Source organism: Pristiophorus japonicus, chromosome 4, assembly GCF_044704955.1.
Source record: "Pristiophorus japonicus isolate sPriJap1 chromosome 4, sPriJap1.hap1, whole genome shotgun sequence".
In the NCBI taxonomy this organism is placed as follows: domain Eukaryota; kingdom Metazoa; phylum Chordata; class Chondrichthyes; family Pristiophoridae; genus Pristiophorus; species Pristiophorus japonicus.
Window position 1 is genome coordinate 146,216,013 of NC_091980.1, and position 26,226 is coordinate 146,242,238.

General features: G+C 48.2%; 1 protein-coding gene across 1 annotated transcript in view; it reads left to right on the forward strand.

Moving 5' to 3' along the window:
• LOC139262695 (uncharacterized) overlaps positions 1 to 17,704 on the forward strand; it is a 44,475-nt gene extending 26,771 nt beyond the window's left edge. The window contains exons 3-4 of the mRNA XM_070877847.1: positions 16,341 to 16,497; positions 16,767 to 17,704. Coding sequence (XP_070733948.1) covers positions 16,341 to 16,497; positions 16,767 to 17,137 — 528 coding nt within the window. The 3' untranslated portion in view covers positions 17,138 to 17,704. The remainder of the gene's footprint in view (positions 1 to 16,340; positions 16,498 to 16,766) is intronic.
• The last annotated feature ends 8,522 nt before the right edge of the window (positions 17,705 to 26,226 follow it).

Here is a 26,226-nt window from a genome sequence, read left to right on the forward strand (position 1 = left end):
AGATGGTGCTCGAGTTTAAAATGGTGCATTCGATCCACTTTGAAAATGCATCTCCAACTACGAGGAACATTTTGCCCATGAATGGGCCCGCATAGTCTACGTGCACCCGCGACCACGGTTTGGTGGGCCAGGGCCAGGGGCTCAGGGGGACCTCTCTGGGGGCATTACTGAGTTGGGCATAAATGGTGCACCATCGGATGCAGAGCTCCAAGTCTGCATCAATGCCAGGCAACCAGACATGGGATCTAGCTATGGCCTTCATGAGAACGATCCCCGGGTGCTCGCCATGGAGCTCCTGGACAAATGCCTCTCTGCCTCGCAAAGGCATAACTACTCGGCTGCCTCACATCAGGCAGTCTGCTTGTAGTGATAGCTCATGCATGCACCTATGGAAAGGTTTGATCTCCTCGGGACAGGCATTGCGGGCCTCTGCCCAGTCACCAGTTAAAACACATCATTTTAGTAGGGATAACGTGGGGTCGCTGGTCGTCCAGGCTCTGATTTGGCGAGCCGTCATGGGCGAACATGTTGACTCAAAGGCATTGATTGCCATGACCATCTCACAGTCCTGTTCGTCGGACCTTTCCGTGGTCGCCAGGGGTAGCCTGCTAAGCGCGTCGGCACAGTTGTCTGTGCCTGGTCTGTGCCTTATGCTGTAGTCGTAAGACGTCAGCATGAGTGCCCACCGCTGAATGCGCGCCGAGGCATTGGCGTTTATTGCCTTGCTCTCAGATAGTAGGGACGTGAGGGGCTTGTGGTCGGTTTCTAACGCGAACATGGCCCCGAAAAGGTATTGGTGCATCTTTTTGACGCGAGCGCCTCCTTCTCCACCATTCCGTACCCGCGCTCCGTCCGCGAAAGTGACCTGGAGGCATAAGCTATGGGTTGTAATTTACCTGCACCATTGACATGTTGTAAAACGCACCCGACCCCGTACGCTGACGCATCACATGTAAAAACTAGCTTTTTACCTGGATCAAAGAAAGCCAAAACACTGTTGGAACACAGAAGGTTGCGTGCCTTATTGAAGGCACGTTCCTAGGCATCTCCCCAAAACCAATCGCACCCCTTTCTGAGTAGCACGTGGAGAGGCTCCAGCAGCGTGCTTAAGTTCTGTATAAAGTTTCCAAAGTAATTGAGTAGCCCGAGAAAGGCGCGCAGTTCCGAGACATTCCGGGGCTTGGGTGCCAGGCAAATTGCTTCGGTTTTGGACTCTGTTGGGCGGATTCCATCAGCGGTAATCCTTCTGCCCAAAAATTCAACCTCGGGCACAAAAAACAGGCACTTGGATTTCTTAACTCTTAGGCCTACCCGATCCAACCCCTTTAGTACTTCCTCCAAATTGCAGAGATGGGATTCGGTGTCCCTGCCCTTGATAAGTATGTCGTCTTGAAATACAACCGTCCCCGGGATGGACTTGAGCAGACTCCCCATGTTGCGCTGGAATATAGCAGCTACCAATCTGATGCCAAATTGGCATCGATTGTACATGAAAAGGCCTCGCTGTGTGTTGATGGTGTTGAGTAGCTTAGACTCTTCGGTCAGTTCTTGCGTCATATACGCAGATGTGAGATCTAGTTTTGAGAAAAGTTTTCCTTCAGCCAATTTGGTAAATAGGTCCTCTGCTCTGGGCAGCGGGTATTGGTCCTGTAGGGAGACTCTGTTTATGGTAGATTTTTAATCCCCACAGATTCCACGGGTGAGATAATGCCTTCCCGCAGAAACCTGTCCAGTACATGATCAATATTTTACCTCATCACATAGGGCACAGCTCTAGCCTTGTGATGGACCTGTCTAGCATCCTGTGTGATGTAGATTTTGACTTTAGCCCCTTTGAAGGTGCCCACACCTGGCTGAAAGAGATGTTCAAATCGACTTAGAACTGTTGAGCAGGAGGTCCGTTCCTCTAATGACATGGCGTGAACATCATCCCATTTCCAGTTTAGTTTTGCCAGCCAGCTTTTCCCCAGCAGTGCTGGGAGATCTCGGGGACAATCCACAGGGGAAGTCGGTTCACTGTCCCTTTGTGTGTGACTGAGAGCATGGCGCTGCCAAGGATTGCGATGATTTCTTTGGTATAGGTCCTTAGTTTGGTGTCGACCCTTGTGAGTTTTGGTCAGTCTCTTTTGTGCGGCCACAGCTGTTTCAAATTGTTGAGCGCTCATGAGAGATTGACTTGCTCCCGTATCCAGCTCCATGTTGATGGGTATCCCGTTGAGTAGGACCCTCATCATTATTGGAGGTGTCTTATTGTAAGAGCAGTGGCCATTGATCGTGTTGATCCGCTGTGCCCTGGTGTCCCGGGTACTGTCCCCACCGTCTTCTGGTCCGCTTTCCGACTCTTCCGATTTGTATACCAGCAGAGCTGCCATTTTTCTGCACATGCGGGCTAGATGCCCTGTATAGTCGCAGTTTCTGCAAACAGCATGCTGAAATTGACACCCCCTTGATGAGTGCCTTCCCCCACATCTCCAGCACAGACCGCTTCCATTGTTTCCAAAGGATGAGCTGCGTCTGGCTGATCTCTCTTGAGCTTCTCTCTGTTTGTAGTTGATTGCTCGCATTGTGGGTTGATGAGGTGTGAACGGCCGTTCATGTGGCCCTTGATGGCTTCTGGCGCCACTTCCTGCTGTTGAAGGCCTGCTCTCCTGCCTTTGTCTGTGTGTGGGGGTAGCGGCTTGTTTCACGCTATGAACCTCTTGTTCCAATGTTTCGTTAGTTGTCGTACCCGCAGTAAAGATCAACCTCGTTTCTTCTTCTCCTGCCAAGAATGTCTGTGCAACCAGTGCTGCTGCCTCTAGGGTCAAGTTCTTGGTCTCTATAAGCTTTCGGAATATGCCTGCATGGCCTATCCCTTCAATAAAAACGTCTCTCAGTACTTCTCTCCTTAGTTCATCGGAGAACTCACATAAGCTAGCCAACCTCCGAAGTTCCGCCACGAAGTCGGGTGTGCTCTGGCCCACACAGCGTCTGTAGTTGTAGAACCTGTGTCTGGCCATGTGTAGGCTGCTCGCTGGCTTCAAGTGGTCTCTTACCAGTGTGCTCAACTCTTCAAACAACTTGCTTGCTGGTTTCTCGGGTGCCAGCAGGTCCTTCATTAAGGCATATGTTTTCGAGCCACAGCTGGTCAAGAGATGGGCTCTTCTCTTGTCTGCCTTATCGTCACCTAACCAGTCTTTGGTTACGAAGCTTTGCTGGAGCCTTTCTATAAAGTCCTCCCAATTGTCTCCAGCATTGTATTTTTCATCTGAGCCGTTGGTCGCCACTCTGTGGATTCTGTAATCCCTTAACTCGTCGCCACTGTAAAGTCCTGTCCCTGCAGTACAGACTCACACGAGGCACATGCTGAAGTCAAGGTCACCTTTATTTCACAGCTCTCGAATGCCACACTTGCCTGAGACCTGTCTTTATATACCTGTCCAGTGTCTCCTGCAAGTGCACCCCTGGTGGTAAGGTAAGCTTGTGGTTACAGGTCATCCCTAGTTACAGTCATATATAGCATGGTAAGATACAGTTATGTACAGTAGTGTGAGATACATGACAGATATGTTTATGAAACACTTTTTGGTTTTATTTTATGCTACCCGTTAATCTATTCTCCTGTACTCTCTTTGCCCCACTAACTACATTTCCTCTTTGAAGGCCATTTACTGTGTTACCTGCCCGTTTTAATTCCAGTCCACCTGGGCCAGGTAACAATTTCAACTTACTGAAATTACCCATCCTTCACTTGAGTAGTTTCATGTTTGATTGTTCCTTGTCCTTTTCCATAACTGGTCTAAACCTGATGATATTATGATCACTGTTGCCCAAATGCTCCCCCGCTGAAACATGTTCCACTTGCCCCATTTCATTCCTCAGACCAGATCTAACACTGCCTCCTTCTTCGCTGGGCTGGGAAAATACTGCTCAAGAAAGTTCTCTTGTACAACTTCCAGGAATTCCTCCCCCTCTCTGACCTTTACAATTACTCCAGTCTATATTGGGATAATTGAAGTCCCCCTTTATCCCTGCCCTATAGTTCTTGCATCTTTCTGAAATTTGACAACAAATTTGCTCCTCTCTGTCCTTCCCACTATTTTGTGGCCTATTGCAGGGCTTCCCAACCTTTTTGCTTCTGAGTCCCCCCTCCCACGTTATAAAAATTCCACGGACCTCCTGCCACACAACACAAGAATTTGTTTCTGCATAAAAATTAGTCATACAACTAAACATATATATTTATTATGTTTGCTTTACTTATTTAATGTGAAACATTACACCTTACGTAAAGAGGGTATAACCTGAGAACGTGTTGATGTCTGCACTTTCAGCATGTAATAAACACGCACCAAATGAGGATGGGCATAAATACCAGCCTTGCCCACAGCCCAAGATTCAACATATATATCAAAAATATCCAGCCCTCAACCGAATGGTGAGTAAAACAGGGCACCCCAACCTCAAACATATCATCAGATACCCTGGCATGAGAGCAAAGGCTCAGATACCCCAACCCCTTCTGAACAAATGGTGCCTGCTCTTGTGTAAATGTTGATGGACCTGCTATTTTCCAGTATGTGTACTGTTGCGGTCATTTGCTTTTTGCCTCCCTATGGGCTCAACTTTCCCCAGTATTTGCGCCATTTTATTTTGGAGCAGGCTGCTTTTTCTGGCCTAATTTAAAAATCCCCAGTTTCCCCAACCAAATTGCACCAGCGTAATTTAGTTACGATATTTTTAGGTCAGTTTTTTCTTCAGCCAAAGGGGGCGTAACCAGCCACCAGCGCCAATTCTGGCCATTTATGGAAGTTTGGCCAGTTGAGAGTTACTCCAGTTCTGATTAGGCCAGCATATGTGGCCTGTCTGAAAAACCTTCCCAAGAGTTAAGGAAATCGGCACAGGTATGGAAGTCGGCACAGCACATGCCCGGACACAGTGAAAGAATTGAAAAACACATAGCAGCAACTTACCTCCAGCCCCACCGGAAGGCTGTCCAGACCCATTCTCTGTCCCCGGTCCCCACACACAGTCCAGCCCCATTCTCGGTCCCCACATAGAGTCCGGTCCCATTCTCAGTCCCCACACACAGTCCGGTCCCATTCTCGGTCCCCACACACAGTCCGATCCCATTCTCAGTCCCCACACACAGTCCGATCCCATTCTTAGTCCCCCGTCCCCACACACAGTCCGGTCCCATTCTCAGTCCCCACACACAGTCCGATCCCATTCTCAGTCCCACGTTCCCACACACAGTCCGATCCCATTCTCAGTCCCCACACACAGTCCGATCCCATTCTCAGTCCCCACACACAGTCCGGTCCCATTCTCAGTCCCCACACACAGTCCGGTCCCATTCTCAGTCCCCACACACAGTCTGGTCCCATTCTCAGTCCTCACACATAGTCCGGTCCCATTCTCGGTCCCCCGTCCCCACACACAGTCCGGTCCCATTCTCAGTCCCCACACACAGTCTGATCCCATTCTCAGTCCCCACACACAGCCCGATCCCATTCTCGGTCCCCACACACAGTCCGATCCCATTTTCAGTCCCCACACACAGTCCGGTCCCATTCTCGGTCCCCACACACAGTCCGGTCCCATTCTCGGTTCCCACACACAGTCCATTCCCATTCTCAGTCCCCACACACAGTCTGGTCCCATTCTCAGTCCCCACACACAGTCCGGTCCCATTCTCAGTCCCCACACACAGTCCGATCCCATTCTCAGTCCCCACACACAGTCCGGTCCCATTCTCAGTCCCCACACACAGTCCGGTCCCATTCTCGGTCCCCCATCCCCACACACAGTCTGGTCCCATTCTCAGTCCCCACACACAGTCCGATCCCATTCTCAGTCCTCACACACAGTCCGATCCCATTCTCGGTCCCCACACACAGTCCGATCCCATTCTCAGTCCCCACACACAGTCCATTCCCATTCTCAGTCCCCACACACAGTCTGGTCCCATTCTCAGTCCCCACACACAGTCCAGTCACATTCTTGGTCCCCACACACAATCTGGTCCCATTCTTGGTCCCCACACACAGTCCAGTCACATTCCCAGTCCCCGGGAAAATTGAGCCCTATAAAGGGGACACTTTGATAAGTTATATCGTGAACCTGCACCTCAATGATGCCCAGTTCTAGGGAGGCGCTGCACGATGAGTTACCAGGCCTGACATTCTGCCTCATGGGTTACTGGAGCAGCCCATCTGCATGTGACTAACTCGTGACCCCAGCACAGCCGAGTCTGGACAGAGGAAGACAGAGCCTGTAGCAGAGGCCGGAGCTGCGAGGGGGATGAGAGGTGGCTGGGGGGTGGGTGGGGAGGGCCTGGTTGCAACTCGTCTGGTTAACCTTCAATATCAAACCCCCACTGCCCCCTCCCCACCCCCACCCCAGAGGGGAACTGGGACTTACTCAAAGTCACGGCCTTACTGTGTCCATGTGAGTTGGTAGGACCTACAAGATCCTGCAAATCCCCTGGGAGGACAGACGCACCAACATCAGCGTCCTCTACCAGGCCAACATCCCCAGCATTGAAGCACTGACCACACTTGATCAGCTCCACTGGGCAGGCCACATTGTCCGATGCCAGACACAAGACTCTCAAAACAAGTGCTCTACTCGGAACTCCTTCACGGCAAACGAGCCAAAGGTGGGCAGAAGAAACGTTACAAGGACACCCTCAAAGCCTCCCTGATAAAGTGCAACATCCCCACCGACACCTGGGAGTCCCTGGCCAATGACCACCCAAAGTGGAGGAAGTGCATCCGGAAGGGCGCAGAACACCTCAAGTCTCATCGCCGAGAGCGTGCAGAAACCAAACGCAGGCAGCGGAAGGAGCGGGCGGCAAACCAGTCCCACCCACCCCTTCCCTCAATGACTATCTGTCCCACCTGTGACAGGGACTGTGGTTCCCATATTGGACTGTTCAGCCACCTATGGACTCATTTTAAGAGTGGAAGCAAGTCTTCCTCGATTCTGAGGGACTGCCTATGATGATGCTGATGATGATGGTAGGACTATCCCCACGCGCCACTCTCTGCCTTCAGGTACTTCCTTCACCTGCGCACACTGATTTATATAGAATACCACGTTACTGCTGATAGCTTCCAATCACTGTCCACTTTCCAGTGACCTCACTGTACCACATGTGCATCGTGGGGCTGTGCCGATTGGAAAATGGGTGTCGCCATATTTCCTTAGGGTTAAAAAAATGTATTACTTCTGCATAGACATTGACGGACCACCTGAAATAAGAATATAAGAACATAAGAAATAGGAGCAGGAGTAGGCCATACAGCCCCTTAAGCCTGCTTCGCCATTCAATACGATCATGGGTGACCCGATCATGGACTCAGGTCCACTTCCCTGACCGCTCCCCATAACCCCTTATCTCCTTATCAGTTAAGAAACTGACTATTTCTGTCTTAAATTTATTCAATGTCCCAGCTTCCACAGCTCTCTGAGGCAGTGAATTCCACAGATCCACAACCCTCTGAGAAAAGAAATTTCTTCTCATCTCAGTTTTAAATGGGTGGCCCCTTATTCTAAGATTATGCCCCCTAGTTCTAGTCTCCCCCATCAGTGGAAACATCCTCTCTGCATCCACCTTGTCAAGCCCCCTCATAATCTTATACGTTTCGATAAGACCACCTCTCATTCTTCTGAATTCCAATGAGTAGAGGCCCAACCTACTCAACCTTTCCTCATAAGTCAACCCCCTCATCCCTGGAATCAACCTATATGGAAACCAAAACTGCACGCAGTATTCCAGGTGTGGCCTCACCAATACCCTGTTTAACTGTAGCAAGACTTTCCTGTTTTTATACTCCATCCCCTTTGCAATAAAGGCCAAAATTCCATTGGCCTTCCTGATCACTTGCTGTACCTGCATACTATCCTTTTGTGTTTCATGCACCAGGACCCCCAGGTCCTGCTGTACTGCGCCACTTTGCAATTTTTCTCCATTTAAATAATAACAAATCTTTTCACAGACCCCTAAGGGGCCATGGACCCTTGGTTGAGAACCTCTGGCCTATAGTAAACACCAAAGGCAGTCCTCCGAAATCGAGGAAGATTTGCTTCCACTCTAAAAGTGAGTTCTCAGGTGGCTGTACAGTCCAATATGGGAATTACAGTCTGTGTCACAGGTGGGGCAGACAGAAGGAAAAGGTGGGTGGGGAGTCTGGTTTGCCGCACGCTCCTTCCGCTGCCTGCGCTTGTTTTCTGCATGCTCTCGACGATGAGACTCGAGGTGCTCAACGCCCTCCCGGATGCTCTTCCTCCACTTAGGATGGTCTTTGGCCAGGGACTCCCAGGTGTCGGTGGAGATGTTGCACTTTATCCAGAAGGCTTTGAGAGTGTCCTTGTAACGTTTCCTCTGCCCACCTTTGGCTCGCTTGCCATGTAGGAGTTCCGAATAGAGCGCTTGCTTTGGGAGTCTTGTGTCGGGCATGCGGGCGATGTGGCCTGCCCAACGAAGCTGGTCGAGTGTGGTCAGTGCTTCGAAGCTGGGGATGTTGGCCTGATCTAGAACACTAACGTTGGTCACACCTAGCAGTGTAATAGCTCCACTATTGTTCCTTAGCTCGAATCAAATAGATTCCGTCTTTGAACCATAAAGTATGTCATCCCTTTCTAGTGCTGTAACGGTAACTTTGATCAATACTGCCGCACCTCCACACTATTTTTTCCCTTCCCTATCATTCCTGAATTCTTTGTAGCCCGGCATATTGAGTTCCCAATCCTCCCCTTGTTTGAGCCAGGTCTTCATCATCACCATATATCATAGTCCCATGTGGCAATTTATGCCTGCAGCTCACCAACCTAATTTACCACATTCCTTGCATTTACACGCCAAACCCATCGTAGTTCACATCACAGTTTCACCTGGCTGACCCCTTCTACTTCTGAACTTATAATAGAGTTCCACCTACTGGACTACTGTGGTAATGCAACTACTGATGTAAATAATAAAGGATCATGTGACAAGATCACATGATGGCAGGTTTTCTGTATTGGAGCCATCTTGTGTAGTGTGATTCTCAGTGATGTCATAAGAATATATCACATTGGTGAACGAGGATTGGATAATTGGATTCCCTGTCTGCAGTTTCCGTTGGTGGATAATCCAGCCAACCGACAAAGCAACTTTGAGAGGTTCTTTGTTTTGCAGAAAATCCAAGGTAACTTCACAGCTAAAAATCCAAGGTAACCTCAAGCACACTTGGCTGAACGGTCAGCATTGCTGGAGTCTAGATGGTCACACCTATGGGAATAATAGGGCGCTTGGGTGAGTTCCATCATGACCGAGAAATTTTCGGAGCATATATGGAGCAGCTAGAAATGTTTTTCACAGCGAATAGTATCGTCGAAGTCCCCGATGATGAAAACCATAACCGCGTGGTTTTAGAGAGAAACTGGGCTATTTTCTTGACTGAAGCACGCCCTGAGGTGTATGAAACCCTGAAAAATGTGCTTGTTCCCTTCAAGCCAAAGGATACGCCATTGACAGAGATTCTAACCAAGGTAGAACAGCACTACTGTCCTGAGCCCCTGGAAATTGCTGAAAGTTATCAATTTGGAATACAAAATCAATTAACTGACGAGGGTATCAGTGAGTACATTGTAGCTTTAAAAAAGTTATCTATTGACTATCATTTCAGAAACTTTCAGGACCGAGCATTGAGTGAATGCTTTGTTTGTGGGATGAAAAATGAAACAATCAGAAGCAAGTTGTTGACAATCCCTAACTTGACTTTTAATTTCGCTTGTCAGACAGCTTTGTCGATGGATGTGGCCGACCAATATTCCCGAGAATTTCGCACCATTTCCAGTGGTCAGAAAACCGAGGTGACTCACCTGCAGGTTAAAAGTAAAAGGCAGTTGGGCCCCAAGGCCTCAGCAATTGGCCAAGGTAACAGAGCATTGAAGTCATGCTCTCGGTGCCAGGGACAACACATTGCTCAAAGTTGTCCATATCTGAAGGCAGAGTGTTTCTTCTGCAAGAAAACAGGGCATCTTGCGAAGGCATGCTGACTGATGAGTAAACCAACTTTCAAAGCTATAAGTAGAAATCGCCAGAGACTACATAGCATTGAAGAGAAACAATCAAGACAGAGAGTCATGATAGAGGTAGAGTAAGAGAGAGGTGTGAAATTAAATCAGAAGGTGAGAGTAAAGAACCATCACCATAAATAGATAAAGTGAATACAACAGCAACTTTTATTTATATAGCACCTTTAACATAGTAAAACGTCCCAAGGTGCTTCACAGCAGTGTTACAAGGCAAAAAAGATTAATTTGACACCGAGCCACAAAAGAAGAAATTAAGGCAGATGACCGAAAGCTTGGTTAAAGAGCTAGGTTTTAAGGAGCGTCTTAAAGGAGGAAAAAGTAGAGAGGAGGAAAGGTTTTGGGAGGGAGTTCCAGAGCTTAGGGCCCAAACAGCTGGAGGAACGGCCACCGATGGTTGAGCAGTTATAATGAGGGATGTTCAAGAGTGCAGAATTTGAGGAGCGCAGACATCTTGTGGGAAGATTACCAGGGAGAGTAGTGAAGATATGTGGCCCTCGCACATATTTGGTCAAGATGTTTGATCATGGACAGGCTAGGTTTGCTCACATTGATCATATTGTATCTATAGATGTGGAAGGAGTTGAAAGTTGGAAAGATTCGATTATTTCTGATGAGTCCACATCCTACATTAGATGTTCTAGAAACAAGTCCACGAGAAAGTCAGAATGTAAGTCTGAGTCCGAATCAGGCAGACAAACAGTCTGAAGTTACCCTTGGAGAAAAACTCTCCTCAGGTTCAGCCGAGAATGAGTCTAAGTTCAACACCAAGTTTGGAAAGTTCTGTCGAGAGCGAAGGTAACCTCTTTGAATCAGAAAACCAGTGGTTAAGTTTGATTTGTAAATATGGAAAAATAAGTCATTATCTTTTGTTGTGAGTAACCATGCAAGTTATGTATGATGATTATTTTGTTATGATTACTTCTTCATTAAGGAGGGAGAAGTGTAATATATAGCTCCACCTAGTGAACTACTGCTCCACCTAGTGGACTACTGTGGTAATGCAACTATTGATACAAATAATAAAGGATCATGTGACAAGATCACATGATGACAGGTTTTCTGTATTGGAGCCATCTTGTGTAGTGTGATTCTTAGTGATGTTGTAAGACTATATCACAGAACTACTCTTTATTCTAATGCTGTTTGTCTCTACGAGTCCTCTGTGCACCTTGCTTCTCCTCTCTAATGGTTCATCCCTGGTGCCTCTCCCCCTGCCAAATTAGTTCAAACCCTCCCCACAGCACTAGTTAACCTTCCCACGAGGACATTGATCCCAACCCTATCGAGGTGCAACCCGTCCACCTTGTACAGCTCCCTCCTATCCCAGAATTGATCCAAAAGCCTCAGGAATCAGATGAACTCCCTCCTGCACCATTTCGGCAGCCAGGCATTAAGCTGCTTTATCTTACCGCTCCTACACTCACTGGCATTGAGAGTAATCCAGAGATTGCTACCTTTGAACTCGAGCTCCTGAAACAGTGACTGCAGAACCTCAACCCTTTTCTTTCCAACGCCGTTGGTTCCAACATGGACCACGACGTTGTGCAGTTCCCCTTTCCCTGCAGAATGTTCTGCACCCGTTCAGTGATGTCCTTTATCCTGGGACTGCAAATGAGGGTACAGCGCCCAGAAGAGGCGAGAGCCCAGGGGCAGCACGGGCCAGCCCACACTGAAATATGTGCGCGCACTAGGTCTGTGCAGCAGAGCAGGTCTCCAGTCATCCTGATTAACCCTTGCCATTGGACCTAGACCTAGCTCTGTCAAGCCCGTGTGGTGGCTGATGTGCAACGGCCACCACACGTTAAAAAAATCCATGCACAGGCATCTTCCACCCCCTCAATTGGAGTTCAGAACTGGAATATCGGGTCCTCCATTGAAACATCTGTGAACCCACGTGGAAGCAAGTCATCCTCGTTCGAGGGACCCCCTATAATGATGATTACCCTGGGACAGGGAGGTAACGCACCATACACGACTCACATCGGCAGTTGCAGGAAAGCCTGTCTCTCCCCCGGACCATCAAATCCCCGATGACCAATACTCCCGCTAAGCTGCTCGACCGGGTTAAAGGGACAGCGCACAAAATTAAAAATTGCAGGGAACAATGCCTACGAACACTGCATTGCTACAGCTCGCTGTGCCCCCACCTGCCCACCCCCCCTACCGCAGTCCTTTGTTCCCACGGTGCCATGGATTTGCTCAGGGCTGCGATCCCCCAAAGTGTTGTCACCCTCACATTTCCGCACTGAAAACTGACTTGTTAGCGTCACACCATCTGAAAGAGTCCTGTGCTGCTTGCCCCTTACTAGTGGCAAGTTGGATCCATAATTGGCTCGGAGGCAGGAAGCAAAGGGTAATGGTTGATGGGTGTTTTTGTGACTGGAAGGATGTTTCCAGTGGGGTTCCACAGGGCTCAGTGCTAGGTCCCTTGCATTTTGTGCTATACATCAATGATCTAGACTTGAATATAGGGGGCATGATTAAGAAGTTTGCAGATGATACTAAAATTGGCCGTGTGGTTGATAATGAAGAAGAAAGCTGTAGACTGCAGGAAGATATTAATTAACTGGTCAGGTGGGCATAACAGTGGCAAGTGGAATTTAATCCGGAGAAGTGTGAGGTAATGCATTTGGGGAGGGCTAACAAGGCAAGGGAATACACATTAATGGTAAGACACTGAGAAGTGTAGAGGAACAGAGGGATCTTGGAGTGCACGTCCACAGATCCCTGAAGGTAGCAGGGAATAAAAAGAAGGCATATGGAATACTTGCCTTTATTAGCCGAGGTATAGAATATAAGAGCAGGGGGTTATGCTTGAACTGTATAAAACCTGGTTAGGCCACAGCTGGAGTACTGTGTGCAGTTCTGGTCATCACATTATCGTAAAGATGTGATTACACTAGAGAGGGTACAGAGAAGATTTACGAGGATGTTGCCAGGACTGGAGAATTATAGCGATAAGGAAAGATTGCATAGACTGGGTTTGCTTTCTTTGGAACAGAGGAGACTGAGGGGAGACTTTATTGAGATGTATAAAATTATGAGGGGCCTAGATAGAGTGGATAGGAAGGATCATATTTCTCTTAGCAGAGGGGTCAACAACATGAGGGCATAGATTTAAATTAATTAGTAGGAGGTTTAGAGAGGATTTGAGGGGAAATGTATTTACCCAGAGGGTGGTGGGGGTCTGGAACTCACTGCCTGAAAGGGAGGTAGAGGCAGAAACCCTCACCACATTTAAAAAGTACTTGAGTGCCGTAACTTACAGGGCTGCGAACCAAGAGCTGGAAAGTGGATTAGGCTGGATAGGTGTTTGTCAGCCGGCGCGGACATGATGGGCCGAAATGGCCTCCTTCCGTGCTGTAAATTTCGACGATTGTTCTATACTACCCTGCTGGATGGCCAGCCGTTTACTATCCTGATAGGTCACCACCTCCTGGAACCTGCAATATGGCATTGAGTGTGCTATCAGTTCCTGATTCTCAGAGACCAGCTCATCCAGGACCACTTCACCTAAATGTGCCCTCCTATTCCCAATACAACAATAGTCCCACAGCCCTTTCCACCATCTTTACTACTACCACCCAATTGCTTTCCTTCAGAGAGTCTTGACCTCTATTTCCCACAAGAATAAACAAGAACACGAAATCCAGGACAAAAAACAAATGTATCAAAGAAATCATCTCGCGTTGAGAAAAACAGATGTATAATCACCCCGGTGCCAGCCCTTGGTGCCTGTGTCATGTGCTCGTGAGGGTACTGAGAGGGTGAGGGGTCCCGGGCTGATGAGGGGCCCAACTGTGGTGTGAATCTGAGGTAGGTGAGGATCAGCGAGGGGTCAGGGTCAGTGAGGAGACAGCGAGGGGTCAGCAAGGGTGAGGGGTCAGCGAGGGGTCAGTGAGGGTGAGGGGTCAGTGAGGGGTCAGCGAGGGGTCCCAGGGAACTTTCTCACTGTGTTTTCTCTCCTATTTCGGTACTTTGAGTGTGAACCGGATCCCTGTGCACCATGATTGAGTGTGACTGAGATTGAGTAAACACAGAGCCTTGGCCTACGGTTTAGAGGCACAGCATTTAATTCCAACTGTTCTCTGGTACACTAAGTAGAAATCGCAGATAGACATCTCTCCCACAACTCCTCCGATAATGGAACTGTCCATGCCCATCTACATCAGGAAATTGGAAATTGAAAACAGTGGCATACAATATTGTCGGGATTAGTGGGAGGCCAGAGGATTGGTAATTTTTTTTAAACAGCAAAGGACGACTATAGCAATAAGAGAGAGCGAGAAGATAGATTATGAGAGTAAACTAGTAAGAAATATAAAAACAGATAGTAAGAGTCTCTACAGGTATATAAAGAGGAAGAGAATAGCTAAAGTAAACATCGGTCGCTGAGACTGGGGAATTAATAAAGGAGATGGCAATAATTAGAAATGGCAGAGACATTGAACAAATATTTTGTATCGGTCTTCACTAAAAACATCACAATAATAGATAATCAAGAAGCTATAGGGAGGGAGGAACTTAAAACAATCACTATCACTAAACAAGTAGTACTCGGTAAAGTAATGGGACTAAAAGCAGACAAGTCCCCTGGACCTGATGGCTTGCATTCTAGGGTCTTAAAAGAAGTGGCTGCAGAGAAAGTGGATGCATTGGTTGTAATCTACCAAAATTCCCTGGATCCTGGGGCGGTCCCAGCGGATTTGAAAACCGCAAATGTAACGCCCCTATTTAAAAAAGAAGGGAGACAGAAAGCAGGAAACTATAGACCAGTTAGCCTAACATCTGTGGTTGGGAAAATGCTGGAGTCTATTATTAAGGAAGCAGTAGCAGGACATTTGGAAAAGTATGATTCAATCAAGCAGAGTCAGCATGGTTTTATGAAAGGGAAATCATGCTTTACAAATTTGCTGGAGTTTTTTGAGGATGGTGGATAAGGGGGAACCAGGGGATGTGATGTATTTGGATTTCCAAAAGGTTTTAAATAAAGTTCCACATAAAAGATTACTGCACAAGATAAAGGTTCACGGGGTTGGGCGTAATATATTAGCATGGCTAGAGGATTAGTTAACTAACAGAAAACAGCGAGTCGGGATAAATGGGTCATTTTCCGGTTGACAAATGGTAATTAGTGAGATGCCACAGGGATTGGTGCTGGGGCCTCAACTATTTACAATCTATATTAATGACTTGGATGAAGGGGCCAAGTGTAATGTTACCAAATTTGCTGATGATACAAAGCTGGGTGGGAAAGCAAGTTGTGCAAATCTGCAAAGGGATATTGGGCTAGAACCTCCACTTTTGTTTGGGCGATATTTCCGGCGTGGGCATTAAAAAAGGGTTTTCAGAGCGTAGGCTTCTCGTCCATTCTCAAAGCACCTAGTCTCCACTTTTGAAAATGGGCGTTGACGCGAGCGATATAAAATGGGCGGTAGCATTAAATTTTTTTGACCTTCTGTCATAAAGTGTGGCCACCTTTAGCAATGACATGGCAACGCTCGATTCCCGCGATTCTGGAGGTCAAGGGTCATCATGACATGCATAGAAGAGGAGAGAGAGAGAGAGAGAGAGAGGGAGCTCAGAGGGACTGAAGGTGTGGCTGGGTGTGGTGTGGCTGCCTTGGGAGGAAAGAGGGAAATTTTAGAGCTTCACAGCAAGTAGGCAAACAAAATGTAGCTGTTACCAGCCACATATTTGACCGAGAGAGAGAGGAGGAGGCATCACAGCATGCTGTGGAGACTGACGCTGGAGAGAGCAGTGAGCTGGGTGAGGAGCTCATTGGAGGGCGCAAAAGAGCCAGGAGGTTCTTGGACGAGGCAAATGCCTCCCTCCTGCAGGAGGTCGAGTTACGCTGGGGTGATTTGACACAGGGAAGGCGTGGGAAGCCCACCCCAAAGGCATACCAGAGGATATGGACTGAGATAGCAGAAGTGGTCTCGTCGGCGACCAACGGGATGCATAAGGGCAACCAATGCGGCAAACAATGGAATGATCTTGTGGGATCCGCAAGAGTATTACATTTATTTACATGCACTGATAAATTTATATCATTTGATCTGTAACAGTCATGAGTGGCTATCATCAGATGTGAGGTCTTTCACTTTTACCGGGAATGTTTTACTCAAAGCCTGCGGTCACGGTGCACGTCTTTAGGTAAAGAAGGATAATTTCCATAATAATCATGATTACATCTGTCGGTTATGTGTTGTATCAGTGTCTGTGACAGTACCTAGCAATGATATCACGCAATGTCGTCCTGTCACCTTTTTCAGAAGAAGCTATCGACGATGAGGTCTATGCAGAGGCGAACAGGTGGGGGGCCACCAGTCCCTAGCGACATCACTGACAAGGAGGAGCGGGTGCTCGCACTCGTGGGGAAGCACCCCCGGACAGCCACGGATGCATCTGCAGACCCTGAAGTGATGCCACGTGAGTAAAGCTTACACCATTATGTGATGTGAAGTCAATAGATACTACACTCACTCATATCCGAACAATCATATAAATTGTCATAGAAATAATGATGGCCGAATGAAAATCATTGGAATGCAAATGTGTTGATGGTCATGAAATGTGATGTGTGCGATGATTTTGAGAGCGGTGGTGCTTTTGTCGTGCATATGCTGTGTGTAGCGCTGGACTCACATTGTGACCCTAGCACCCCCTTCTCCTCTAATAAGCTCATTTGTGTTTTTCAGCTCAGCCAGCAACGCGTCCCAAGACAAGACCACAAAGGCCAGAAGGTGGGGACGCGGGGCAGGAGTTGGCGGACGATCCTACTACATCTGGTGCTGAGCAGCTCCGATTCTCGCCCGGCAATCCACTGAGTCTGTCCTCTACGGATGAGAGTGTGGACTTCAAGGAACCTGCATCGCCACGCTCCAGAAGTCATTCTACCCCAAGGCCATCTAGTGGTCCTCCGGTCATTCCCGCCCCCACTCTGGAGGTGCCGACCCCAAGCACCTGCCACAGGGCACCCCATTTGTCCTCAGGACGGCGCCGACCCCGCGGAGGCCTCATGGACACGGCAGGTCTGGTCCACGAGCGCCACACGACAGCGGAGCTATAGTACAGTTGTCCAGGAGGACTGTAGACATTGATGACCAGCTCATCGAAGCATTGGGGGCATATCCTGACAGCTGAGCACCATGACTGAGTACATTCCGCGCATGGCGGAGGCCCTGAATGCAATAGCCAGGAACACTGCTGCCACAGGCCTCCCAGTGGTCCCAGAGCGCAGCACTCCACCCCTAAGTTCCGCACCACCACTGCTAATGACTGATGAGAGCAAGGTCCAAGATCCTGCTTCTGCATCAGAGAATGTTGCCCCCTTGGCACCCCCCGCTCCCGTACCCGTGCAACCACCGCATCTGCCTTCACCGCCTGAGGAGCTCCTCATCCAGGCATCGCGGAGCAAGGAGGGGAAGGGGTAGCGGTAGGGAGAAGAAGGGGAGACGAGAAGGAAAGTGAGGTGTATCTCCACAGGTGATGGCTGTGTTATATCTCCATCTGGGTGTATGCAATTTGTTGTAATGTATGGGGGCTGGGGACCGCGCTCCTGCTTTGCCTTTGTATTCTGTGTTGCTGGACATGTTGAACATGTGATTTATGTCAATGGTGGAAAAAGTGGGGTGTGGCCGGGGTTGGGTGTTATTGGCTGTGATACTTATGATTTCAGACCAATGTTGGTATTAAACTTTTGTTATTGAACATAACTGTCGGGTCTCTTATATTTTTAGCAGTTGACGAGACTCGAATCTGGTGGTAGTATCCAGGCAAACTTTATTGGCTCAGTTACATTCAGTTACATCTTGCAGTTACTAAGAATAAAGCGCAGTCTACCGCGTGTTACAGCTTCAGTTATAGTCGCAAACGTGGGGTCTTCCCATTCCCTGATTGGCCCTCCGGCTGTTACTGGGGTCAGTTTGTCGACTCCGGACTGGCCACTGGTTATGACCCAGCTGTCCATTGCAGATAGTAATCGCCTTGGTCATGATGTGATTACCACATCATGCCCTTTCCTCCTACTGTTCACTGTTTCGCAGCATGTTCCTGTTATCTGGTCGGAACAGCGCTTAACCCTGTGACTGTGCTTTGGCCCCAACCACGCTGCAACATTTTCCATTGTTAGTGAGCATGTACACAGCACACAGCTACTCTATAATTATAAATTAATCAGGTCCCAGTTAATCAGGTCCCACAATCCCCCCTTTGATTCCCTCCTTAGCCGGAATCATAACGCCTCGATTATATATATATCCACTTCTTAAGGTGCAGAAGTGGGTGGCGAAAGCCCCCTTCCACATTCCTTATTCCGGGGTTCGTCATTGTCATCATACGCATAATCAAACATCTAATCAAAGCAAACAAACAGTATAATGCTACTATTGCAGCAAATACAAATATAATTCCTTGTACCAATGAGCTGCCCATGGAGCCTAGCCATCCTGTGGCCCAGCCCCACAGTGTGGTAGCTGTGGGTTGTTGCAGCTGTTCTATCTTCTTTTTGATGTGGTCTGCTGGGTTGGTGATATCCTCGGAACTATCCGGGATATATGTGCAACATTCGGTGCCGATCAAGGCATATGTCCCCCCGCCCCCTCTCCGCCAGGATAAAGTCTAAGGCCATTCGCTTTTGTAAGGCCACTGTATGAATGGCCACCATTTTGGCGTTTATTTTAAGTAGGGCTCCTGCGGTGTCATTAGCCACCTTTTCCAGGACAGATGCCATGTTAATGGATTCCCTTGCTAATTTACCAGTTCCATACCAAGGAACCAGCATGGCGAAGAACCGTTCAGTCTCCGTAATCGCCCATTTACTCCTTTGTGGAGAAAACAACCCTGGAAGGAAAGTGGATTGGCGAATGTAGGGTATCACATAACCCACATAACAAGATCCTGTCCAGTTCTGTGGCAGCCAGGAATAAGCTCTATGGCCGCAAATAAAGTAGGTACCGTTGTATGGGGAATATCGGCCACCTTCTATCACTACCCATCCTTGTGTAAAGTTCTGGCCCGGGCTGGTCTTATTCTGGAAATGCAGGAAGCTCTGCATGCTTCCTTTCATCACATTCCCATTTTGCCTACACGTACTATTCCCCATTTCCTGCCCTCCGGTTTGGTTTCTGATCAGACATACCGACCCTTGTGGCCTTCCTATCCCTGAGGTGCTAGTGAGGACCAAGAACGGGGGCTTTAGGATCTGGTTATAATTGGGCTGATACCACCCCAAAAAGGTGTTTAACCCATAACCTACTGACTGCCATTCGGCCTTTGGTAGTTCTACGTCTTCCCCCAGACTATTGGTCCTGTTCCCGTTCATATGGTTCTGGTTAAAAAGTCATTCCGCCATCTCAGATTCATTGAGGGGGACCGGTCTCAAAGGAATTCCTCCCTTTGAATGGATAGGTACCTGCGCACATACCCAATAACTGGAGATGTTAGCTTCCTTAGCATAGGGTTATGACCTGTGCATAAAAGTATTTACATGTAGCTCCATGTTACACAGGGGTAGGGTCAGACCCACGAGTACAATCAGTCCAAACATTTTGTTGAGTTCAAAAGTTCAGTTCTTTTAGTCTGTTTCCGATGTGGGTGCCCGTTTAATGTGCCAGGCGTGGATCTAAGCCTCCTTCCCTTGGAGTTTAACCACCGATCAGGTCGTCAGCAACACTTGGTACGGTCCTTCCACTTGGCTCCCAGCGGTTCTTTGTGTAGTTTCTTTACATATACCCAAACTCCTGGGACGATATCGTGTCCGCCCTCCGGGGGTTCCCCCCAAGCCGCTTTTACCTGTTGGGAAGCAGAACTGATAGCATTTGTTAAATTCTGGCAATATTCCGACAATGTGTCACTCATCAGGTGACAGTCTGCTTTTCGCAGATCGATGGTCCCCGGGAGAGACATTGGTGTCCCGGTGATCACCTCAAAAGGGCTTAAGTCCGTGGTTCAGTTTGGGGTAGCCTTGATGCTACACAAGACCATTGGGAGTGCTTGAAGCCACGGGATCTCCTCTTGGTGGTACTTGGCCAGTCGTTGTTTCAAAGTTCGATTCATACGCTCCACTTGGCCTGACAACTGTGGGTGATAAGGGCAATGTAGATTCCAGGTGATGTTGAGCAATCTGCAGACCTCTCGGCACATGGCCCCCTGATCAGAGTCAATAGAAACATGGAAACATAGAAAATAGGTGCAGGAGTAGGCCATTTGGCCCTTCGAGCCTGCACCGCCATTCAATGAGTTCATGGCTGAACATGCAACTTCAGTACCCCATTCCTGTTTTCTCGCCATACCTCTTGATCCCCCTAGTAGTAAGGACTACATCTAACTCCTTTTGAATATATTTAGTGAATTGGCCTCAACAACTTTCTGTGGTAGAGAATTCCACAGGTTCACCACTCTCTGGGTGAAGAAGTTTCCCCTCATCTCGGTCCTAAATGGCTTACCCCTTATCCTTAGACTGTGACCCCTGGTTCTGGACTTCCCCAACATTGGGAACATTCTTCCTGCAATACTTGCGGGGACTCCCCATTTAGGTATATAGTCTTTACTCAGCACCTTAGCCGTGTGCGTGGCGGTGCTCCTTCGGGTGGGTACGGCTTCCACCCACCTAGAGAATCGATCCACAATCACTAAGATGTCCGTATACCCCTGACATGGGGGCAATGAGATGTAATCTACTCGTAATTCTCGGAAAGGCCCTGCCGGGGCCAGAGGTCAGGGAAGTGGCATTGTAGTGGAGGGCCCGGGGTTATTTTTCTGGCAAGTGACGCACCTGCCCACCGTGGCTTGAGCGTGTTTCCTAAAACCCCGGCTCCACCCGCTCTTCTGGAATCGAGCCGACAATTGTTGGGGGGCTACGTGCCCCCAGGAGTGTATTTGTTGGGCCAAAAAGGGCATTAGCGCTTGTGGTGCCACTGGTTTTCCTGTCTCAGGCTGCCTCCACATTCCATCCGCCCATAGCTTTATCCCTTCACTTATCCATTTCCATTTTCCATCCGGAGACATTCCTCCTGCATTTTTGCCAGATCCTGTGTCAGCGTTCGGGTCCCCAGTTGGCATACAAGGGCGCCCTTCTCTGGTTCCATTAAGGCGGCTTCCTTACCTGCCTGGTCGGCCCATGCGTTCCCTTTAGCCTTATCTGTATTCTCCTTCGTATGGGCCTTGTATTTCAGGATACATACCTCCTCTGGCGGCAGTAATGCTTCAAGTAGGTCGCGGACTTCCGCCCCATTGCGTATTGGGATTTCTGTTGCAGCCCAGAATCCTCTCTTCCGTCATAACTGGCCGAAATCATGTGCCACCCCAAAAGCGTACCTGGAATCCATGTATTTATTAGCTGTTTGTCCCTCGGCTCCCTGCAGACTTCGGCCAGCGCTCTCAATTCAGCCTGCTGAGCGGAGGTCCCTTTCCTGACTACCTTGTGCAGCGTCGTGACTGCCCAGCCCACCTTGCGGATTCCATGCTCCACAGATGAGGATCCGTCTGTAAATAGGATCAAGTCCGGATTGGGTAACGGCTCTTCGGCTGCCGCAGCAGCTTCTTCTAACATGCCCGCACATTCGTGCTAGTCTTCATACACTTCTTCAGGCAGGGGGAGTACGGTGGCCGGATTAACCAGCTAGCTCATACAATATGCAGGTTTGGAGCTTCCAGGGCTGTTGTCCATCTGGCCCATCTGGCTGAGGTCGCCTGTATCTAAGGGTTAAGTCATGGCAGGAGAGCTCGGTCACGTGATATGCTCCTCCTGTACCATGTGGGAACTTCCGGTGTCCCTGACGACTACGTGTGCGGGAAGTGTATCCGCCTCCAGCTCCTGACGGACCGCGTTGCGGAATTGGAGCTGAGGGTGGATTCACTCTGGAGCATCCACGATGCTGAGAATGACGTGAGTAGCATGTGTAGTGAGTCGGTCTGACTGCAGGTGAAGGGTCCACAGCCAGCTAGGGAATGGAAGACCAGTAGGAAGAGCAGTGCAAGGAAGGTAGTGCAGGGGTCCCCTGCGGTCAACCCCCTGCAAAACAGATACACCACTTTGAGTACCGTTGAGGGGGAGGGCAGCAGCAGCCAAGTTCATGGCACAGTGGCTGGCTCTGTTGCATAGGAGGGCAGGAAAAAGAGTGGGAGAGCGATAGTGATAGGGGATTCAATTGTAAGAGGAATAGATAGGCGTTTCTGCGGCCGCAATCGAGACTCCAGGATAGTAAGTTGCCTCCCTGGTGCAAGGGTCAAGGATGTCTCTGAAAAGGGAGGGAGAATAGCAAGTTGTCGTGGTGCACATTGGTACCAACAACATAGGTAAAAAAAGGGATGAGGTCCCACGAGACGAATTTAAGGAGCTAGAAGCTAAATTAAAAAGTAGGACCTCAAATGTAGTTATCTCGGGATTGCTACCAGCGCCACGTGCTAGTCAGAGTAGGAATCGCAGGATAGCTCAGATGAATATGTGGCTTGAGCAGTGGTGCAGCAGTGAGGGATTCAAATTCCTGGGGCATTGGAACCGGTTCTGGGGGAGGTGGGACCAGTACAAACCGGACGGTCTGCACCTAGGCAGAACCAGAACCAATGTCCTACGGGGAGTGTTTGCAAGTGCTGTTGGGGAGGAGTTAAACTAATATGGCAGGGGGATGGGAACCAATGCAGGGAGAAACAAAATGGAGACAGAAGCAAAAGACAGAAAGGAGATGAGTAAAAGTGGAGGGCAGAGAAACCCAAGGCCAAAAACAAAAAGGGCCAATGTACAGCAAAATTCGAAAAGGTCAAAGTGTAATAAAAAGGCAAGCCTGAAAGCTCGGTGCCTCATTGGGAGGCGTATTCGGAACCCAGGAGAGGGCTCTGAGCTAGTTAGAGTGGGTGAGAGCGCAGATAAACAGGACCCCAAGAAAGAATGCAAAAGGCAGGAGGCAACAGAGCAGAGTAGCACTGGGGTAAGTGTAAACCACAAGGTGATAGGAAGGGACAATATGTATGAATATAAAGGGGCTGCAGGAGGGGTCAAAACTAAAAATCATGGTTTAAAAACTAGTATTAAACACTCTACCTAAACGCACACAGCATTCAAAATAAAGTAAATGAGTTGTCGGCACAAATCATTACAAATGGGTACAATTTGGTGGCCGTTACAGAAATGTGGTTGCACGGTGGCCAAGACTGGGAATTAAACATACAGGGGTATCTGACAATTCAGAAGGATAGACAAGAAGGGAAAGGAGGTGGGGTAGCTCTGTTAATAAAGGATGATATCAGGGCAGTTGTGAGAGATGATATTGGCTCTAATGAGCAAAATGTTGAATCATTGTGGGTGGAGATTAGAGATAGTAAAGGGAAAAAGTCACTGGTGGGCGTAGTTTATAGGCCCCCAAATAATAACTTCACGGTGGGGCTGACAATAATCAAGGGAATAATGGAGGCATATGAAAAAGGAACGGCAGTAATCATGGGGGATTTTAACCTACATATCGATTGGTCAAATCAAATTGCACGGGGTAGCCTGGAGGAGGAATTCATAGAATGCATACAGGATTATTTCTTAGAACAGTATGTTACAGAACCTACAAGGGAGCAAGCTATCTTAGATCTGGTCCTGTGTAATGAGTCAGGAATAATAAACAATCTCCTAGTAAAAGATCCTCTCGGAATGAGTGATCACAGTATGGTTGAATTTGTAATACAGATTGAGAGTGAGGAAGTAGTGTCTCAAACGAGCATACTATGCTTAAACAAAGGGAACTACAGTGGGATGAGGGCATAGTTGGCTAAAGTAGACTGGGAACACAGACTAACCGGTGGCACAATTGAGGAACAGTGGAGGACTTTTAAGGAGCTCTTCCCTGACGACTACGTGTGTGGGAAGTGTGTCCACATCCAGCTCCTGACGGTTTGCGTTGCGCAATTGGAGCTGAGGGTGGATTCACTCTGGAGCATCCACGATGCTGAGAATGACGTGAGTAGCACGTGTAGCGAGCTGGTCTTACCACATGTGAAGGGTCCACAGCCAGCTAGGGAATGGAAGAACAGCAGGAAGAGCAGTGTAAGGAAGGTAGTGCAGAGGTCCCCTGCGGTCATCTCCCTGCAAAACAGATACACTGCTTTGAGTACTGTTGAGGGGGATGACTCATCAGGGGAGGGCAGCAGCAGCCAAGTTCATGGCACCATGGCTGGCTCTGTTGCATAGGAGGGCAGGAAAAAGAGTGGGAGAGCGATAGTGATAGGGGATTCAATTTTAAGAGGAATAGATAGGCGTTTCTGCGGCCGCAACTGAGACTCCAGGATGGTATGTTGCCTCCCTGGTGCAAGGGTCAAGGATGTCTCGGAGCGGGTGCAGAACATTCTAAAAAGGGAGGGAGAACAGCCAGTTGTCGTGGTGCACATTGGTACCAACGACATAGGTAAAAAAAGGGATGAGGTCCTACGAGACGAATTTAAGGAGCTAGAAGCGAAATTAAAAAGTAGCACCTCAAAAGTAGTAATCTCGGGATTGCTACCAGTGCCACATGCTAGTCAGAGTAGGAATCGCAGGATAGCGCAGATGAATACGTGGCTTGAGCAGTGGTGCAGCAGGGAGGGATTCAAATTCCTGGGGCATTGGAACCGGTTCTGGGGGAGGTGGGACCAGTACAAACCGGACAGTCTGCACTGGGGCAGGACCGGAACCAATGTCCTAGGGGTAGTGTTTGCTAGTGCTGTTGGGGAGTAGTTAAACTAATATGGCAGGGGGATGAGAACCAATGCAGGGAGACAGAGGGAAACAAAAAGGAGACAAAAGCAAAAGACAGAAAGGAGATGAGTAAAAGTGGATGGCAGAGAAACCCAAGGCAAAAAACAAAAAGGGCCACTGAATATAAAGGGGCTGCAGGAGGGGTCAAAACTAGAAATCATGGTTTAAAAACTAGGATTAAAATACTCTATCTAAACGCACGCAGCATTCGAAATAAAGTAAATGAGTTGACGACACAAATCATTACAGATAGGTATGATTTGGTGGCCATTACAGAAACATGGTTGCAGGGTGTCCAAGACTGGGAATTAAACATACAGGGGTATCTGACGATTCGGAAAGATAGACAAGAAGGGAAAGGAGGTGGGGTAGCTCTGTTAATAAAGGATGATATCAGGGCAGTTGTGAGAGACGATATTGGCTCTAATGAACAAAATGCTCAATCATTGTGGGTGGAGATTCGAGATAGTAAGGGGAAAAAGTCACTGGTGGGCGTAGTTTATAGGTCCCCAAATAATAACTTCACGGTGAGGCAGGCAATAATCAAGGGAATGATGGAGGCATGTGAAAAAGGAACGGCAGTAGTCATGGGGGATTTTAACCTACATATCGATTGGTCAACTCAAATCGCACGGGGTAGCCTGGAGGAGGAATTCATTGAATGCATAAGGGACTGTTTCTTAGAACAGTATGTTACAGAACCTACAAGGGAGCAAGCTATCTTAGATCTGGTCCTGTGTCATGAGATAGGAAAAATAAACGACTCCTAGTAAAAGATCCTCTCGGAATGAGTGATCACAGTATGGTTGAATTTGTAATACAGATTGAGGGTGAGGAAGTAGTGTCTCAAACGAGCGTACTATGCTTAAACAAAGGGGACTACAGTGGGATGAGGGCGGAGTTGGCTAAAGTAGACTGGAAACACAGACTAAATGGTGGCACAATTGAGGAACAGTGGAGGACTTTTAAGGAGCTCTTTCATAGTGCACAACAAAAATATATTCCAGTGAAAATGAAGGGTGGTAAGAGAAGGGATAACCAGCTGTGGATAACCAAGGAAATAAAGGAGAGTATCAAATCAAAGACCAATGTGTATAAGGTGGCCAAGGTTAGTGGGAATCTAGAAGATTGGGAAAATTTTAAACAACAGCAAAGAATGACTAAAAAAGCAATAAAGAAAGGAAAGATAGATTACGAAAGTAAACTTGCGCAAAACATAAAAACAGATAGTAAAAGCTTTTACCGATATATAAAACGGAAAAGAGTGAATAAAGTAAATGTTGGTCCCTTAGAAGATGAGAAGGGGGATTTAATAATGGGAAATGTGGAAATGGCTGAGACTTTAAACAATTATTTTGCTTCGGTCTTCACAGTGGGAGACACAAAAACCATGCCAAAAATTGCTGGTCACAGGAATGTGTGAAGGGAGGACCTGGAGACAA